Source organism: Scedosporium apiospermum (assembly GCF_000732125.1).
Source record: "Scedosporium apiospermum strain IHEM 14462 chromosome Unknown SEQ_SAPIO_0086, whole genome shotgun sequence".
Lineage (NCBI taxonomy): Eukaryota > Fungi > Ascomycota > Sordariomycetes > Microascales > Microascaceae > Scedosporium > Scedosporium apiospermum.
In genome coordinates this window covers 613,899-632,608 of record NW_015971787.1, presented here as the reverse complement: position 1 = coordinate 632,608, position 18,710 = coordinate 613,899, and the positions used below count along the sequence as shown (strand labels likewise).

General features: G+C 50.8%; 2 protein-coding genes and 2 pseudogenes across 2 annotated transcripts; 2 read left to right on the top strand and 2 right to left on the bottom strand.

Moving 5' to 3' along the window:
- Nucleotides 1-170: 170 nt before the first annotated feature.
- On the top strand, nucleotides 171-1,067 carry SAPIO_CDS2416 (uncharacterized protein; the record flags this gene model as incomplete). Its single annotated transcript, XM_016785442.1, has 5 exons — nucleotides 171-209; nucleotides 295-369; nucleotides 439-532; nucleotides 603-616; nucleotides 684-1,067. The coding sequence occupies 5 exons, from the start codon at nucleotides 171-173 to the stop codon at nucleotides 1,065-1,067; spliced, it is 606 nt and encodes a 201-aa protein (XP_016644818.1).
- Nucleotides 1,068-6,456: 5,389 nt separating this feature from the next.
- Nucleotides 6,457-8,295, bottom strand: SAPIO_CDS2415 (annotated as a pseudogene; the record flags this gene model as incomplete).
- Nucleotides 8,296-8,909: 614 nt separating this feature from the next.
- Nucleotides 8,910-10,868, top strand: SAPIO_CDS2414 (annotated as a pseudogene; the record flags this gene model as incomplete).
- Nucleotides 10,869-15,932: 5,064 nt separating this feature from the next.
- On the bottom strand, nucleotides 15,933-17,152 carry SAPIO_CDS2413 (uncharacterized protein; the record flags this gene model as incomplete). The annotated part of the gene is made up of 8 exons (XM_016785441.1): nucleotides 15,933-15,955; nucleotides 16,012-16,081; nucleotides 16,147-16,227; nucleotides 16,304-16,474; nucleotides 16,675-16,709; nucleotides 16,772-16,901; nucleotides 16,961-16,998; nucleotides 17,056-17,152. The coding sequence occupies 8 exons, from the start codon at nucleotides 17,150-17,152 to the stop codon at nucleotides 15,933-15,935; spliced, it is 645 nt and encodes a 214-aa protein (XP_016644817.1).
- Between the last annotated feature and the right edge of the window lie 1,558 nt (nucleotides 17,153-18,710).

The following is an 18,710-nucleotide window of genomic DNA, read 5'->3' as shown; positions in this document are numbered from 1 at the left end:
TAAAGGATGAGGATTTCTCCGCCACTTCGTATTTGACGTGGCGAGATGCTGAACTCCTTATCGCTTTTCGTCTTCCCTTTTACTACATATCAACCTGGAGATAATTCATAATAATTAACAACACGATGCTTGCGTATGCTTCGGCTGCTGCCCTTGCGGCGATAGTCACCATGCTTGTCCCCCAAGCAGCTGCGGAGCAGACAACCATGGTAATTGACGCGACATCTACAACTTCCAGCTTCCAGGGGTGCTTGACGACCTCTTCCGGTTTTCGTACGCTGACGTTTGTCGTAGCAAGTATGGATTCCTATGGTACCCCCGGGCAGCCCGGATTTTTACGATGAGGTGGAAGGTGTTGTCGAGACTGTTGTGAGCAATTACCCCCTGCAGACCTCTGGCTCTACGGTATTGTCTTGCTCACTAAAGAATAATGCATAGACAAACGGCCAAACGGTACTCGGTATACGATACAAGGCGAGCGCGGCGCCAGCGGACTATTACCCTACCCAGACCATCACCGTTGGGCAGAACAGTAAGAAAGATCCTTATAGACCTCTTTAACTGAAGTCAAATTAGCTAGTAATCCTAATGGTTGCCCATAGCTTTCAGATACTCAGTGAGCGAAGACATGGAGAACTATATCTCGTAAGCCCCCTATCTGCCACGCAATAGACGTTTATCAGCTAACAAGACCCTACGGGGCCTCCATTGTTGACTGCACCATGACCGGCTGCCCCACGGCTACGACGGCGACGTGCGTCCTTATCGAAAGCGAGTCAGGGAAAGGCCTTTCCACGGCCACTCAAACGGTCGATGCTACCGACATATCCTTTGGCCCTCTTTCTCTCGCCACGCCTCTGCCCGACAGCACCACTCCCGAGTGCGGCGCCGAAAACGCCGACAAGACCAAGACCCCGAGCAACACTGAGACTGGCACTGGCACGGGCGCGAGTGCGAGCGCGACCGGAACTGGTGGGGCCGGCTCCGATAGTGCGGGACTGAAGGTTGTTGGTTCGTGGAGGGCGATCGCTGCGGCTGCCGCGCTGGCCCTTGCCGCTACAATTTAAGCAATGGGCAGGAAGCATGGACCAGAAGAGGCTCGCCCGGAGATGCTGTACGATATGGAGTGCGCTCAGTAGAGGATGATGGGAAAAGCATCAGCGTTTCCTCAATGAATATTTCGATAGCGTCGCACACTCTCGTCCCAACAGCAAGGCGGACAACTAAGTCCGGCAGCTTGCCTGCATCAAAATTGGTGGAAACGAAGCCGAGAATCTCCGCCAGTTCAGCCATCCGGCTCAATACTTCCACAGGCGGCTTCGAAGCAGAGTGAGATCTTCGAGGCTTAGAAGTTCTAGGTGAATGTGATCCCAAGCGCGGAAAGGGGCTCCACTCAGAGTCCCAGGAGGAGCGGCTTCAACTACTCTGGCGAAAAATTATAGTACCCTGTCAAGTTATAGTTCGAGCGGGCCTTTGAGGATCTGTTAATTCGGTGTCGATTCTCCGCAAATAGAGCCCGGGGTCATAAGACGGTTCCAAGCCAAGGAATCGACGAGTGACATTCCGAGCATGTAGTTACCTATGCGCTGCGCCAACAGTTGCGACAACGGTTGCTCTCTGGGGTAGTCTTTGCAGCTTGACGTGGTATGGATTGCACGGGTAACACATCTAAGGCTGAACTACCTCAGCCGAGCGCCGGTATCAACATGCCAATATTGATCAATAACCTCATAAGCTATCAAATACGTAAACCTTGTAGCACTAATGCATGGTTGAACCGAAGATACACTTTAATACATAAAGAAGCAGCCACATAGCGATCTCCAAATTCAAGTCGTTCAATCACACAACAACAGTCACATAACCGCGCAACAGCCCCCACAGTCGTCGTCCTCATGTCCTCTTCCATCCACCTGGGTTTGTGTGGGAGGTATGTAGTTACTACTCCCGTCACGGTATATATGCAGCGTGAATGGCAGGCGTTCGCCGTTTGCGTCAAATGGTTGTACGGTAACATGGGGAGGGTCTGGCCGAGTTTGCCCTGGGCGTGAGCTAGAGTCATGAAACCCCTTTCTGTTAGAGTTTCGTACCGCTCGTGTTAGTAAAACAGCCCTTTCGACTTCAGTATGAGTATTTGGAGGTACGGGTGCCGAACGTGATTTGACAGGTTGAAACCTGCGATCCAGGCATTCGAACAATATTGTCCATCCCTAACTGAGCGATGGCAATGTCCCTACCCTGTTTGGCTTTCTTCTTCGTCTCATATTGAGGGCTAAATCCGACAAGCGAGTAGGACAGAGACATAGTGTAAGGAGTGGAGAGATTCAAAGATCCGAACGTAAAGGAGTAGTGGAATAGATTATTCAGAACTATTGCTTCGAGCAATGTCAAGACTTAGAAACTGCAGAGCTGGGGTTGAATAAGTTGGCTGCTGTTTTAGAAAATCGACGCAGGAAGGGATAGTTTATATGATCGATTGCACTCTCAACGGAGATGGCCCGGCGTGGCGTTTGTTCCTTAAACAATAACCCCCTCCCCAGGAGCCGCCCAGAACCGAGCTCCTGACCTATCTTTGGACAACATATTTCGTACCCTCCGAGCACCTAAGATCTACTTGGTAAGTTCTGATATGTGATTTGATGTTCGGAACATCGTTAGCGCTGAAGGGTCCTATATATAGCTCGGAAAAGCGACGTTGCGGTGGGTAGGACAACATGGTTATCATCTTATCCTTCGCCGTATGTTTCAAACTAGGAATACTTTTCGGTATTACTACTGGACTTGGTCTATCGGTGAGAAATGAAATATGTTGGTACCATCGCATGCTGCTGCGAAACGCGAGTGTCTCCTTTAGTCTGGTGTGCTTGGATTCAACGCGGTTGAGGATCAGCTCTGAAACGGATTTCGTAGATGGTCCAGAGATCTCCCGCCTGGCAGGTCACTGCAAGCGCCGGTGGAACGTCGAAGGCTACTTGTCCAAAAATAGAGGATGCAGGCAGTCGTCAGGTCGTAATACGCTGTGAGATGAGAGTACCAACACCGAACATGTCGTCACATTCCCGGTGTACGATGGCACGTGATAGAAATATACGGGCCATTCGTCTGAACTTCTGCCATTGGCTAGGCAAAGGTCCGGGAATCACAATTGCGTGTCTCATTATGTGTGATATTTGATCTGGACGCCCGGCGGCGGCAGGAACGGGTGCATGCTACCCGACTGCTCAAACCACCTTCTCCCCCGATCCCCCAATCTAGGTGCTTAAAGCAGGACGGATTCGCCTTTGACGCATTTTTTCCAGTCATTGATATCCTAATATACACCGAGTTTATCCCATTTGTCTTCATGTCCATTTCCAACAACGACCGTCTTTGAAGTTCCACCCACTTTATGCTACGCCATGGCAACTATCAGACAGTTTGCAACACACTTTGAACGCACACCTGGAAATGCTGAATCCCCAGCTTATTATCATATCGGTGGTTTTCTGCCGGTCCACCTTGGAGATAAGATCCACGGCCAATATACGGTTCTGCGAAAGTTAGGCAGGGGAACTTGTTCCACTGTTTGGCTGGCCCGAGATGAGAGGTAATGTCCATTGGCTGGAGAACCTACCGCGACCTTTTCATGACGCTAATGAATCGCTAGAGCGAAGCGGTACGTCGCACTGAAGATTTGCGCAGCCATCGGCGCACGCGGCCAGCAGGAGGTGGCATTCCTTCGTCAACTCGCCGTGCCTGGAGATATCATAAACGAGTCTACAGCATGTCAACGGGAAAGGCTACGTGTCGAACAACTCCTTGATGCCTTCGAGTGCCGGAGCACAAATGGAACCCATCAAGTCCTTGTCCTCGAACCAATGGGCAGAACACTTGAGCACTACCTTACCTTCGTGGAGGCGCCAGATCAGTTGGTTTTCCTCCGTGAGGCTGTGAAGCAGATGATTCAAGGTTTAGCTTTCATCCACGAGAAGGGTATTGTACATCGAGGTGAGTTGCATCGATATCCTTGGTCACTCCTACTATAAACTTGGATAAAACGATATCAACCTAATCTACAGATCTCCAGCCAGGCAATGTTTTTTTTGCACTTCCTGAGAGGTTTCTAGATTCCCAACCCCCCCAGAACTTGGTCCAGAATGTCAAGAAGGACGTCTGCGATATATATTATTTAAAAAGGATCGATGGCAAACGTCTCGATAGCACATCTCCGAAGTATACAGTTGAACCACGGCCACTGGATGCTCCTATCCCACCATCGTCACCACGCCGTGATTTTCGACTCATTATTGGAGATTTTGGAGCAGGTAAATGCCCTCGTTACCCCCCGTTGATCTCCCCTCCACCAGACACCCCTTCGACGATGTTAACGGCCCCCCACAGCCTCAACGATTGAAAATGTCAACGATGGCTTTCACGCCTTTCCCGTTGCGCTGCGGCCGCCAGAGCTCCTTCTTGGCCTATCCCTATCGGGGACGGCGGTTGATATTTGGGGTCTGGGATGCGTGGTAGGTCTATTTGCACATCCACATTATTAGGCTCCAGTGCTCTAAGAAAAGCAAACTCAGATCTATCAACTCGTGACTCGTCGTAATTTACTTTCCATCGATGGCTTTGCAACACGCGAAGAACAAGATGATGAGCATCTTCAGGGAATCACAGAGATTCTCGGCCCCTTGCCTCCAGACCTGCTCGCCCTGTGGCCCAACCGAGCGGGCTTCGTCACAGACTCTGGCGAGCTTCTTCCAGATGTCGTTGAAGAAGGTATAAGCGAGCCTTTGGATGAGCTAATTGACTTGTACTGCCCTGAGTCAATGCGTGGGGAAGAATTGGACAAAAGACGGGAGCGGGAGGAGTTTCTGAGTCTGCTTCGCGGAATGTTGAAGGTTCGGCCAGAAGAACGGAAGAGCGCAGCGGAGTTGTTGAAAAGTGAATGGTTGAACAGAGCTTGAGGAGTTTTTGACCTTCCTAATTTCTCCAGCGAGGTTCTGGGGAACCATCTCACACCTCGTGAAGGCTCCACGTTAGCGTCTTCGGCAAAAACGTGCGAGCCAATATGCGTTAAAGAAGTCTAGGCATGTAGCCAGCTCCCTTAGTCGAACAATACGAGGGCTTGTCTATTTTCGAATAAGACCCTGCGTTCTTCGAGAACTTCAAATACGGCGCTCGCATCTCGCTGGAGATGATGCGTGTCCCTCTCGGAGCTTCTAACGATGTCGTTCACTCGTTTCAAAAAGTCCCAGCAGACTTTTGACCGAAACAGCTTAACCTCTGGATCGGGGCAATAGAAGGGGTAATCTCCCTCCGCCAAGGCGGTCTTTATCCCAAGCAAGACACCGAGAAAAAGCACAGTGACGACGTCCGCGTTAAAAAGAGCAGAAAAACCATCGGTGGTGGCGTTTGGCACCGGGAAAGAGCCACTCTGTCGTGTAAAGCCCCGTGCCCGTGCTTTCTGCGAACCCATCAACGGAAAGTTCTGCCAAATTTTGCTTCGTTGGCATAGGCCCAAGAGGGAGTCACAGATTAGGCCCTTTTGTCCTGAGCCTGGTTGCGCCCATTGCGACCCGACCGACCGCGGCTTTTCCGAGTCTAAGTGCATCCCACGTACAATAAGTAAGCGAGCTCAGAAGGATCGGGTGGATCTTACTTGCCCTGATCCTCATAGAAAGGATTTAGCTTCAGTAGATTATACCTAACACATGGAATTCTAGATTTCAAGCAAGCCTCGCATACCGCGAGATAGTCTGGAGCATTGCACTGTTCATTGTTAGCCTTAGAGCAACGAGTGAAGCAGCCGTTGGACGGAAAGCATCTCCTCATGCGCTAACTTACCCGCACCCCCATCATTCTACACTGAAGACATGCCCCCAACGGCCTGACAGGGCACCCATCCCTATTTCGCTTCAATCCGATTTTGACAATGTTTGTTTCCGAGTCCATTTCTCTGCTTTATGATTGTGAGATGAAATCAAAGTGCGATCCAGCGAAAGCATCTCAGACCGACCCAGCAGTTCCTTGGAGAACAATTGCGCCGAAGTTGTGCGAGAAGGTCTGGCTCGGCTTGACGCGGTTGGATCCCGACGCGTCGCGTTCTCGTGGGCGAGGAACTTGCGCAACTTCGAAAAGAACGACTCACCACCCTGCTGTAGGGCCCAACGCAGCCCGTCCCAGATAAAAGCGGCGAATCCGCTGTGGTTTCTAGGATTGCGTCTCGCAGTCGGGTCTTGGATCGCGAGATGGAGGTTATAGTGAGCCAGCAACGTTGAGACGTCGAACTGTGACTCTCGGATTTTCAGGCACGCAAGATTTGCACTTTCTGATCGTTAAGGAATTCAAATACAGTCCGGTGCATGAACAGAATCCTCGGCCTCGGGTTCGACTCAAATGCTGGATCTATAGGCTCGTCGGTCTTGGGTGGAGTCTTATGATCCAGCTCAAGCAAACCCCCGCATCGGCTTCTTAGCCTCCCTTGCATTTCCGCGTAGAGGTCTTCTTTCTCTGAGTCGTTAAGGCGATTGAATTGAAACAGATCATTGCGATGCCAAGTGCATAGATATCCTTAGTCGCATCTGGCCAAGGAGCCTTTTGATGCATGTAGCATAGCCGCAGCAATCGTGATCCTTCTTCACGGTGACGCTCGTTGATTTTATAAAGCATATGCTGGAACATGTCTTCCAGCTCCGGTGGGAGTTCGTCTACACGCCGACGAAGTTCTGGCAGCCGATCGTGGTCGGCGAAACCACTCAGGAGCGCCCTACACGCCAAAATGACCCAGAGAAACACACCTGACGATTTGGCAATGATATCCGTGATGATGCTGTCACCCTCTTCTCCGTTTCTAGCGATGAGCGTTCTCAAGTAGTCGTGACTTCCAACTGTGTCATATACGTATGAAGCGATATCCCCTAGATTCAAATCATGGAGCGCGAGTGTTGGCAGGCCGTCGAAGGCAGCCACACAAGCGGGGATAGGTCGGCTGGATACGATGGCTTTTATGCTGCTGTTAACGGTAAGGCTTTTAATAAAAGCAATACCGCTGGCGAGGTCACCGTTGAATTCGTCCAGACCATCAACAAACAAACACACTTTACCAAGGCGCTCGGTGCTATTGGAGATGATCCGGAAGGCATATTTTATCTCTGCGAGGGAAGGGAGCTCGATTGCGCATTCATCCTTGTGCATGTTATTGTAGAGCTCTCTCCACATATTGGGGAGTGCCTCGGGGATAAGCGATGGGTTGAAGGAAAGGATCTGATAAAGGAGGGTCCTTGCCAAACCTTCCTGGGTTTTTTGATCGGCCGTTCCAAGGGTCATGAAAAAGAAATGCCCTACGTGGATAGGTTCTTCGCCAGCCCACTCCTTGAGGAGGTCGTGCGTCCGTTGAGTAGAGTAGATGTGCTTCATGAGTGTGGACTTCCCGCTCCCAGCCTTCCCGGATACCCAATAGATCCCGGTCTCATGTGATAACCACTCTACGAGGTCATCCCATGGGTAGTCGAGAGTTGGGGGTTCAAAAACCCATTGCAAGGTCTGAAAATGGGCCTCTGAGATGGACTCTCTCCGCTCGTCAATCCTCCGGAACCAAAGTGTTGCAAGAATCCGATCCCCCAGAGTCTTTGTGATGGCTTGTTGCGCTGATTCGGCAATGCTATTCTGAGAGCCCCTAGAGGCGTCTAGGAGCATATTTAGTTTTGGCAAGCCCTTGACATACCGGACATCTTCATCGTCCATCATCCTGTTAAAGCATGAACCGTTGGGAATAGGCACGAGTTCATTCAGTTTGACCCGGAAATTTTCCAACTCTCCAACTAGTTTTCCAAATTCCTCCCTATCACGAACGACCCAGCGAATTCGTCGATGTATTGGTATCGTTGGCTTATGGCGAATCGGAACCTGGAGTGAGAGAGCCTGGTATCTTTGAAGGAAGCGATCACAGCGACGCTGGCTGTAGACTGGCTCCACTGCCATGCTGCTCTCGGTAGGCGCTTCTGCTAGTCCATACAGACACCTCAAGTTCGGTTCACTGGTCAAGAGTTCTGCTATGGATGACAGGATCCTGACGACGAGAACCTGCATATTTGTGTCGTCGAGTCTCCGATCGTAATCGTCGCTCAGGAGATTCAACCCGTCGGCCCACCGAAGGAGGAGCATTTTCTCAACATCTAGTTTTGTCTCGAGTATTCTGTGTTCTCGTCCCTGGTTGCATGCATCCGCGAGGAGGTTAAAGAGGTCGACTGTGCCCTTGAACGAGGCGATGATGCCTGCAACACCGAGAGCCAACCCGGCTGCCTCTGCCATTGTCGTCTAGTCAAACGTAGAAATCGGATAAAGGCTTATTTTCACTTTAGGATGCCCTCATGGCGGCTGAGGTACGATTAGATGAAGGAGATGCGAGGAGAGATTCGTATGCTGCCTGAGCCCATATTTCAGCTGGGGCTGTGTGCACCATCTTTGCAACATCATGCAGGTGCTCGATCCTCTTCGATTGGCTGATTTTATTTCGCACACAAGTCATTAGTCAGATCGAATTTTGGATGAATTGAAATCCGGATTGCCCTCTCGAGTTGCGTGGGCGATTCACAATCTGCCTCCTCATGAGCCTGCTGGAATTGCATCCAGTGGTCAAGACTAGAGATGGAAGAGTAGATGGCCGGGATGGAACAAAACGCAGCGAAGAAGAAGCAATCGACAAGGTGCTGCTCTTCTCGTTCCAGCATCAGTGCAGTAGCGACTTGAGGAATCGGTGGCGCTCAAATCGGCCTTAAGATTGGCTCACTGTCGTACTTCTTTGATCCCAATCGAGTCTAGCCACGTGAGGTTCATCCTCTTAGCTCCTCACCTCCGAGTCTCGTTGGGATAAACAACCACAACTTCTGCATGGTGCCGGTTGATCTACTGCCTCCTGCCCTCTCATGGCTTCTCCACCACCGCTTTCTACTCTAGAGAGTCTCCCCTCCGGTATTTTAGGGGAGATATGCGGACTCTTGGCTACAGACAAGATCGGGCGGCGCGGATTGTTCGCGTTATCTCTGACCAGTGCGGAGCTTTCTCATGAAACCCTAAGATTCCGCCTCCGCTCGATCCGCCTCAAGGTGCAGGATGCTGCAAAGCTTCGCCGTGACCTCGAGGACTGGAGGGAAATTTTCCAAGTTAGTGGGAATGCGGAATACGTTCGACAGCTGAGGATAGACGGGTACATGCCCCAACGCGGGCTGGATCGCCCTAGGTCGTGGTCGGAGCAACTGTACCCTAGCATCTACGATACCGATAATGGGCTGTGGGAAGACGACGGTAGTTTCTGGGGCCACCGCGATTTCCTCAAGCCAACGTTCTTCCGCTTCGCTGAGGCCGTGCTCACGGAAGAAGAGAAAGTGAAGCATGAGAAGGAGTGGTCGCCCCTTGTCAGCTTCATCGCCAAGTTTCCTCACCTGAAAGAGGTTGTGTACACCTGCGAAAACCAGATTCTTCCCTCTTTCCTCGCGGCTTTGCACAGCCATCCGCAGAAACCCCGCCTACACGTTCATTCATTCAGTTTACGCAGTTTATTTCATGACAGATCTGCGCGTCAGGACATTGACGCCGACGAGTACCTCCTTGCTTCTTCGCCCTGCTTAACCAGCATCCGAGCTAGAGATTCTTGGACGAGTGATGATGGAGTGAGCTTGTGGGGTTTCAATCATGAGGCCATCTTGCGCATGGCGGCTGGAGTTTCGCCAAATCTTAAATCCGTGTCGATACATTGGAGTCCACCGGGCATGCGGCCTGATGATCTTTCCCCGCCTAATCTCGCCTGGCCGGGTTTCTTCCCCAGCAATTCCGTCGACTCCGATTCGCAAGCTAGCAAAGGATGCCTAGAGACGTTGGCTTTTAGCGGGAGCGGAATAATATCCTCCCTGACCATCATGAATTGGCACCACCATATCGACTTCACAGTCCTCCGCTCGCTTCACTTGCGTTCTAGAGCTATACGCTTCGCTGCTCTGGAAGCCCTGGCCGAGATCTGCAAGGCTGGTGCCTTCAAGTCACTAGAATGTCTTGTGATGTTACTGAACCAGACCATGGGTGAAAGGCCTGAGCAGTTTTACCACGTTGTCGCGGAAGTCCTGGCGTCAATGCCTCCGCTTACACAGTTAAAGCTTAGCGGCGCCTTTTCCGCCGAGGCCTTTAATGCCGCCATCCATACTCATGGCCGCTCTTTGCGCAGGCTTAGCCTCAACCCAGGGCGAGGATACGGATACGGAGACATCTTCGTCCTCACGAGCAGTCGGGTCGAGGCATTAAGCCAGGGATGTCCCAATGTTGAAGACCTCGAACTTCTCACCCCGCGAACCCACAGCGACGAGGAGGAAGCCCGAATTTACCGTGCGATAGGCGAGATGCGTCATCTAGATTCCGTAAGCTTATTTCTTGACTGCTCCAGACCGGTACGGCAGGAGGATTACGACGACGATGACGACGACGCCGGGGCTCTTCCTCTCCCCGCCCATTGTTTCCGAGATCCATTCATCAATGCCGCTGTAGACGCCGACCTCGCGAGCGACATTATGGATTGTCTTTCCCTGCACAGGTCACCCCGGGTTATCATGCTTAACACACAGGGGATAGATGAATTTCAAACTGACGAGGCTTTGGACGACGATTTCTCCGTTGTCGAGTCGTGCTTGGGGTCCGGTTGGCTCCGGGTCAAGGACACAAGACCGGGGCGTGAAGGAGAGTTCTGCGTCACAGAATTGCGGCGGGAGGAGCGGCTTCATGGCGAAGAGTGTTTGAAAGAACCTAACTGTTACAAGGCGATCTTGCGAAGCATTTGGCCAGATGCCAAAGCCTATACGAAGGCCGAGATGAAAAGTTTTCGTCTTTGGAAAGGTTAAGGATGAACCTTGAATTAACTTCCCTTCGCCACTAGTTTCATGTTGGAAAAAGGTTACGAATTAATTCTGAAACACCCCCCACGAGGACCTAGTGCTTCGGCCAGGGGATGTTTAGAATGGTAGCCGAATGGAACAAGCGTCAGAGAGCTCCATCCGATTTGACGTGGTTGCGGGAAGTCCAGTCATCCCGCTCTCTGCTGTGTTCACATCTAATACTACTTGTGATCTCGACTGCTGTTGCTGCAAATTTCCCGACACACCCAGGCAGCGAGTAAACTTTGATAAGGCGACAAATACGCATTGGCTTGGTACAACGCTCGACAGGATGAACGTTTATTCAGCACTGGCCAACCGTCCGCTGCGATCCGTTCTCGTACTCTAGCAGGATGCCCATATAGAATCCGGTTTGATCATCATAGTAGGCGCCGGCACTGTGGACGTTCTCCAGAGGGGCCGAGGAGGAGCATGCAGCAAAAAATGGCTTCTGCTTATATCCGAAATGAGGTGGGAGTGGCATTAGGTTGTTTGCTCTGCCGTCATTACTTTCACTGTACGCTCCGATTGCGCAGACGGGCCACACCTCGGTTACATGGTGGATCAATGCGGATGGTGACGACCTCACTTGAAATTTGATGTTCTCTTTGGTTTTCTGTGCAGGGCCGAAACCGATGAAGACATCGCCGGCAAGTCTGAAGCGAAACTAAATAGGATTAGATTGGGTGCCCTCTAAAAGCAGCCTGGTTGCAGTCAATCGAGGAAACTTACAAACAGGCACATGTTATATTGGTACGGATTGGGTTGCATGTTTGGGATACCAACAGCAATGATGGGACCAATGGGTGGCGTGGGCACATACACCCAAAGAGCAAGTTGTTGATGTTGACGGCGGAGTTGAGAGTACGTTGTCGTACCACATGGAGCAGTGTCTGCATGAGCGTGGAGGCCGTAGATCTTGCCCACAAAGAAGAAGAAAGTGAATCCGGTCGTGCGGCGGAGCTCAATTGTACGGAAATATCTCGTCTGGATGGAGTATGTAGACAAGAGACACTACTTGGGAGGCGAAGGTGTGTTCCATATTGATAGCCAGTTGCATCTCGGCGGCAGCTCTAATTGTAAAGTCCCGAACTAAGACAAAGTCAGAACGCATATCGTATGTTAATATGATGGGGTTGACTACTTTGAAGAGTGCAGTAGCACCTGGCATGTCTTCCAGGATGGTGAACGCGAGGCGGTCGGTTTGATGTTGATCAAATTGAGGTTCCATCGAAAGCCTCTCAATCTGCCTTATCCCGTAGGTGTCAAGTGTCAAATGCATGACTGGGAGGAGACTAGAAGTTTCCTCGACTACAGGCGGACATTCACGTTGCTATGTCGAGATCGTGGACAAAGGAACTAAGAGGTCATCTGGCCAAGGGAATATAAGATTCGAGCGACATTACCGACCGCCGCACTGCAACGCCAAAATGCGCTTGTGGACGAGTACTCGTAGATCATGCGAACCAGCTCCGGAGGCAGCAACCTCATGCGCTCGATACCAAGGCTGTCGGCCGAGAAGAAATCCGGCATGATATCCCCTACATCCAGCCAGGAGCTGGGGGTTAATTTCCATGGGGTTCGCCACGTAGTGTAAACCCATAGGGCATCATCTGACGAGATTTTATATCGGCAGCAAATAACGGCGAGACAATCCAAGTGTACGGTCGGGGTTTCGACCGACTTACCATGCCTTCTACAACCAGAACGTCGACATAGAGATCTGCCGTTCAGGGGTCGGGTGTCTTCGCCATATTCGGGAAATTTGAACCTCGCCGTACTAGTGCGGAAGGTGGTAGACTCCATATTTCCTACCACTGCGACAGTCAGACTGGAAGGCAGACCAATGTTAACCCATTATCGCCGGGTGTCTGCTTCTGAAGGTACTTACGCGCGGTGCATCGCTCACCGTGAAGGATATATCTTCCGCAAAGAGCGTAGTGCGGCCTTGGTTTAACGTGGTTTGACACTGGCAGGGCTTTGACATCGCACTATCTGTCATTGCTAACACTGTGAGAGCAAGTTTTCGCTGGCTTGTGACTGAGAAGGAGATAAGATGACGGAGATGGAGAGGGCGTTTCCCATTGAAAATAGAATGAATACCTGGAAGAGATCCTACCCTGCTGGTGGGAATTTCAATGTTGTTGATTATCGAATAATACGACTGCTCCTCGCTTCGTAGCCACTGGACAGTGGCCCGACCAGCCGAGCGGCAGGGTGGTGCCGGGCGGGCGGGTTCCGATGTTCCATGTCCTAGAAGGAGACCGATGAGAGCCATTATGGGCCGGAGTTGAACTAGGTAAGGATGTAGAAGATTGCACCAAGTAATACCAAGTGATGTAATTAACGTAATAATTTAGTCCGACATTGGAGCGGAGATATCGTACAGCGGGAGTGCCGGCGTGTAAGACTGCCCAAAAAAAGGTATTAAGCCCATGTTCTCCGAAGCTATGCTACCGAGAGTCTCTGGAAGTGCCGCTTGTCATCAGCAACGCCCCCGAGAACCCCCTCGCCGACAGTAGCCGCGCCTGCACCCTTCGCAAAAGTCTTCTTCATGAGGCAGGCCAGGCTTTTCGTGGTAGAAGGGCCGCTCGACCTGGACGCCCGCCCATTTTTTCAGCCGATAGGCAACCCTATCGACATACGACTCTTTGTCAAGTGTCGGCCAGCCGAGCCAGTTGCATGACTTGCACCGCTGGTTGAATACAACGGCGTTGTACCCGTTGTCGGTGTACCCTCTAATCACAATCCCTATCATCTTACTACGCCAGCCAGTTCCGGAGCAGTTATTGTTGATGCATTGGAATCTTCCCATGATGTTGGTCGAGTATTCGTTGTCGTACGTTTTGTCGTCGGGTATTTCGTTGAACCAGGGTATGGGCATCGAGCCTGAGACTGCGTCGCAGACGCTGTGGTGGAGTGTCGGATATATGAACGAGGAGATTGCCTCAGATGTGTTCTTCTTTCTTTTGGAGGATTTCTTTCTTGCCATTGTGTAGTCGTGGTAGGACTAGAGGCTTTGGTAAGGATCGGTTGCTGCAACTCTCGTCGATCAGAACTGGTGGTGATGAGAGAGTCGGGGTGAAATCAGAGTTGGGCCTAAGAGGGGGGGACCCAAACGCTTTAGGTATTGAAGCCCTTCCGGTCCCCGTTTCCTCTTCTCATTTCCTTTGGGCTTCCTTCTCGCCCAATCAGCGATTTTAAGTTACACAACAGCAGTCACTCGCAGGAGACTGGCTCCACTGCACGGACTTGTTGTGAGACTACTCTAATCTGCAGCGAGGTGCCAATCCGACCTAGACGACGTGCAACGGATTCATGTTAATAAATGGAGGGACCGTGTACTGTACAGTACGAAATGCCAGCAGTGGGGCACGGCATCATGGAAGATGATCCGTGTCATAAAGCTTTACCTTTATGCCTTCTTACATTGTTGTACTATGGCGTTGTAACTCGTCGTTCCCTGAGTCGTGTTCAGCTGAAGGTGTGATGGGGGTATGAGCTCAAGTTGACCCCCTCTAGATACGCTTCGGTCTCCGTTTTATTGGAGTCTCCTGCTAGTTATCCATTCGACACGCTCCCAGTTGTGGCTCAAATGATGCGAGTTGACAAAAGAGGGATATCTCGACAACTTTTGGAGTCATCACGCCACATACCTGCACCACCAGTGACCACTCAACTTTGGAAGCAAATGACCAGCGGGCGTGATGGGCTTGCCTGCCATCGGGGGGTGTCATTGGCTAGATTATCTGCCATTGTATGCCGCTTCAGGCTCTCGCATGCACCTTGTTGGCATCGCGACTTGGGGGGTTGGGGGGGAGGTTCACCCGGCTACTTGCACAGAGGAGCTTGACCGCCAGTTCTTCGAACTAGAGTGTCAGGCAGGTTTGCTAGCTCGAATCCCGCCTAGCATTTAGCACATGCGGGCGCCAGCCCCTTGGTGAAAGCTCGTCTATCCTCGATCCTAGGTCGGCGGGTCGCCGTGAGCCTCCAACGGCACCTACTTAGCTTTGCTAGTTTGAAAGGCAGTTACAACTCTCGTAAATTCATACTCGGCAACAAACAGCATGGTAGTTAAGTTAGGGGTCGATGTCGGTATCGAACACGCGGAGACCGGAACGAAACACCTTCCGTGGGCGGAGCGAAGAATCGAGCGACTTCAAGCATTATGAAAAGGATGGGGGAAAAAAATGAGAGAGAAAAATGGCCGATCGACAACATAGCCAAAACAAGGCAGAGTGACCAATATTTGCGATGTTCCTCGGGCACCAGCGCCACCTTCCGCCTCTTGCAGCAATTTCAGGCGTGGGATCCCTACAGCAGATGTTTTTCTCCATATCGTCTCCGTGAATAACACCAATAGCGCTCGCGAAAGACAATAAACACGTCAGGTCGGAGTGGGGATGAAAATGTTGAGATGCGGGAGGCCAACCTCTTCTGCCCAATTTCGATGCCCAGCGTAGACCCCAGGAAGGGAAGTGTGTCCGCGGCTAGTACGGGAATCTAATGTTGGCTGAGCTTTTGGCCGAACTTGAAATAGGGTATCTGCGTCTGAAGTCCTTGTCCTCATTCATTCACGTAGGGTTGGAAGATTACATGTTCTAGTTCATATCAACCTCGGGGTGGAATTCCGATAAAATGTTGCAGATGCTTTCTTTGTGTGCGGGGCTTCCTGGTGCTTTGGGTAGCCCGGACTTTACAGGAGTATAACGTTTACCATGATGACAACCATATGAACTATGTAAACGGGATCATTCTCCACGGAAATGATGTCGGTGTTTGTCATGATCGCGCTAGTTATATCAAATGCTGGAGAACAGTAATCCATGGACAGCGCTAGACCATCAACCGAGGGCAAACCATCATTTGAGAGACCTCATCCAACTTCCCCAGCCGAACAAACGTCAGTGCCTACTTAACCACCCTGATTGTCTGCCGAGTTAGAATTCCTGCATGAAAGCCTCGCACAGTTGGTGCGTGGTGAGGATAGCTGCTATCTATGTTTCGCTTTCCCGAGTCGACATGCTCACTCTAGCAGGTGAAGGCATCCGGTCCTGTGATATGGTTAGCAAACAGTTTTTCAATTGATTCATAGAGAACAAAGACTTACCAGGAACAGTGTACGCTTTTTGATTCAAGTTGGTGTTGTAAATGTCGATCATGACGCCAGGGTCGTTGGCCTGACTCCTCATTAGAACTGCAACAGAACGGCCCTGAAGCTATTGAGAAAGATCATTGACAATACCTTGTATATTCCGGGGATGCTGTAAGTCTGAGGCTTTGCGGTGCCCGTGCCGCCCGTTACCTCAATCTGGGCACATTCCATCTAGTGTTCCGCAGGTGCTGATTAGCTTCCGCTGCCCGTCACAAACTAAAGGATCGTCATTTATCGACGGACTCACGTAAAACTGTGCGCCGCTCGGAGACCGAGCTCCATGCAGGGCGAGCATCTCGGCTCTGAGAAGGTATTGCCCGTCTTCAAGACATTCAGGGATATGGATCACCTGCTTGCCTTGGTTGTTGATCACGATGTCTGTTCCCCAAGTCCCGGAGTTGTAGCCAATACCAGAAATCTTGAACCTATTCCAATAAGAAGCGTCAGTTTCGTACTACGACTTAGCAACTAGAGCGAATAGGGAGACATGCCAGCCGTCACCGACGCCAGTGTCAGTCTTTGCATCGGAAACCTTTCGCAAATATGCCATCGTCGGGCCCTACAGCAATTAATATGAGCTTGAGATGTGACCAAGTGATTTAGTGAGATTGTGCGAACCTTGTGGCCGGGGTCCATCACGTCGGCAGGTCCAGCTGGACATGCCGTCAGTCAAGAGCGAAAAAGAAGTCAGAAATACCCAGTATCACTTCCTCACATTCCAAAGTATGTCTCCAAATGGCAGTGACATTGCTACCAGCTTTGACAGGGATGATCTTATCCGAAGGACGCGTGGGGTTTGGTGGTCCGTTGCATGCCATGGTCGCTGCGCCGACGTTGGTTTGGGGCTAATCTAGGCATGAGTGTCTTTAGAATCCAAAATAGAATCGAAACAAAGGAGTCATACACCGTCGTAAGTCGGGACGCGGATTCCATGGCCGACAGCTATTGTAACGGTAAGTAATGGGTTGGCTCCCAGGGGTTAGAAGAAATTATTCCTACGGTAGGTTGTGCCCTCGGATTCTAGCTGACAAAAGATTGTATGTGCATAGGCTAGGTGACTGAGGCCGGCGACCAGACAGAGTGTCGAGATCTTCATCGTGCTAGACTGAATGGATTCGGATGACAACGCGCGGCGTGGGCAACGTATGAGGTTGATAGAGGGCTTGAAATCGCAACGTTTTGCGCAAGCGTAGATGTAGGAAAAGGGAAGTTTCCAGTAGAGAAGTAAGAGGAGATCCACCTCTATATATTTCACTTTGTGGACAAGTCTATTCCAGCATTCTATTGTGTTGTTTGTGTTGTTTTCCTTTTCTCCATGCCAATTTTCTGACCACAGGAGTGGATCTGAACTGAGGCTTCGAAGACCGCGGAGCAAACAAGTCCGTTTCCTGTTCCGGAAGTCATGGACGTTCCAGAAACCCGGTAAACGCGAGTTCTGGCAGATGATGAGGTGCGTCGGTAGCATGCATTTGCCTAGGAATATATAGCCATCCACGAAAGCCTACAGCATTCTGGTGGTGGAAGAGGCTGATCTCCTACCCCACGACGCATCACATTAGCCTTTTAGAGTAAAAGATGTGAATGGGTTGTCATGAGTGGCTACTCCCATTTACCCGAGTTGGTGTAGATTGATTGATTATCTATATCTCCAATGAGCCACCAGAATTAAATTTCCGGCAGTATTTGGTTCCACGGCGGGATAGCCCGGGGATACATTGGAAGTGCCGATAAACCCTCCCTTCGTGCGCCCGTGGTTTCAACATGCAGAAGAGTCACTTATTATCAACAGATCGATAACAACACCAGATTAATAGACTGCAAACACTAACTCTAAGAGGCTATGGAGGAACAGCACAAGTTCTTGCCCTTGAGCTGGGAGCGTGGATACCGGCGCCTTTCTCAGAAAGAAAGGATGGCGACGGCGGCTATGTCTATCAAGAAGTTGCATGTTGCTCCTTCTCCACCGAGAGTTTGTCCGTTTCTTTGCTTGATGACATGGCGGATGAGTAAAAGTTAAAGTGACCGGGAAGAGGGTAAATTGGCATCTTCATCGTCTTGTTCTTCATCTTGATGCACATGCTGGATCCTGAAATCTCCATTTTACTCGCTGAAGATAAAAAAACTGTTGATGGCGGAGACCAGCGGGAGCCATCGGTGAGTCAACCACAACAGGCAGCTCGCCTTTTCCTCCTGATTTCTGGTCAGACGTCCATTCAATGACCCATATTTCTTCTTGAATCGCGTGAGCCTAGTCGTTCTTGGTTTAGCGTGCCGAGTTAGCTCATTTCTTTGCATCCCGATGATCCGCTCGGCACCACCAACCGCCGGAACAAAGTTGGCCCGTACGAGCTAAACAAGGATCATAAAAGGGTCAAGGTGACGTTGCTGGACGGATTTCGTGATTACTGATCTCAACACCCAAGACTCTGGACCTGAAGGACGCATGCATCAGTTACATTTGCAATGTCAACTATATTAACGCAGCCTTGCGTTGCCCACGGGAAGACGCCATGTTGCCCGGATGCCGCGTATCAAGGAGAAACCAAGCCCTGCAAGCAAAGCATAGGCTGGCGGAAGATTGTACGGAATTTCACACCGTCGTACGTATAGCTCTGTTGTTTCTAGAGGGAACCGTTTTCTAATAGCACGCCGTT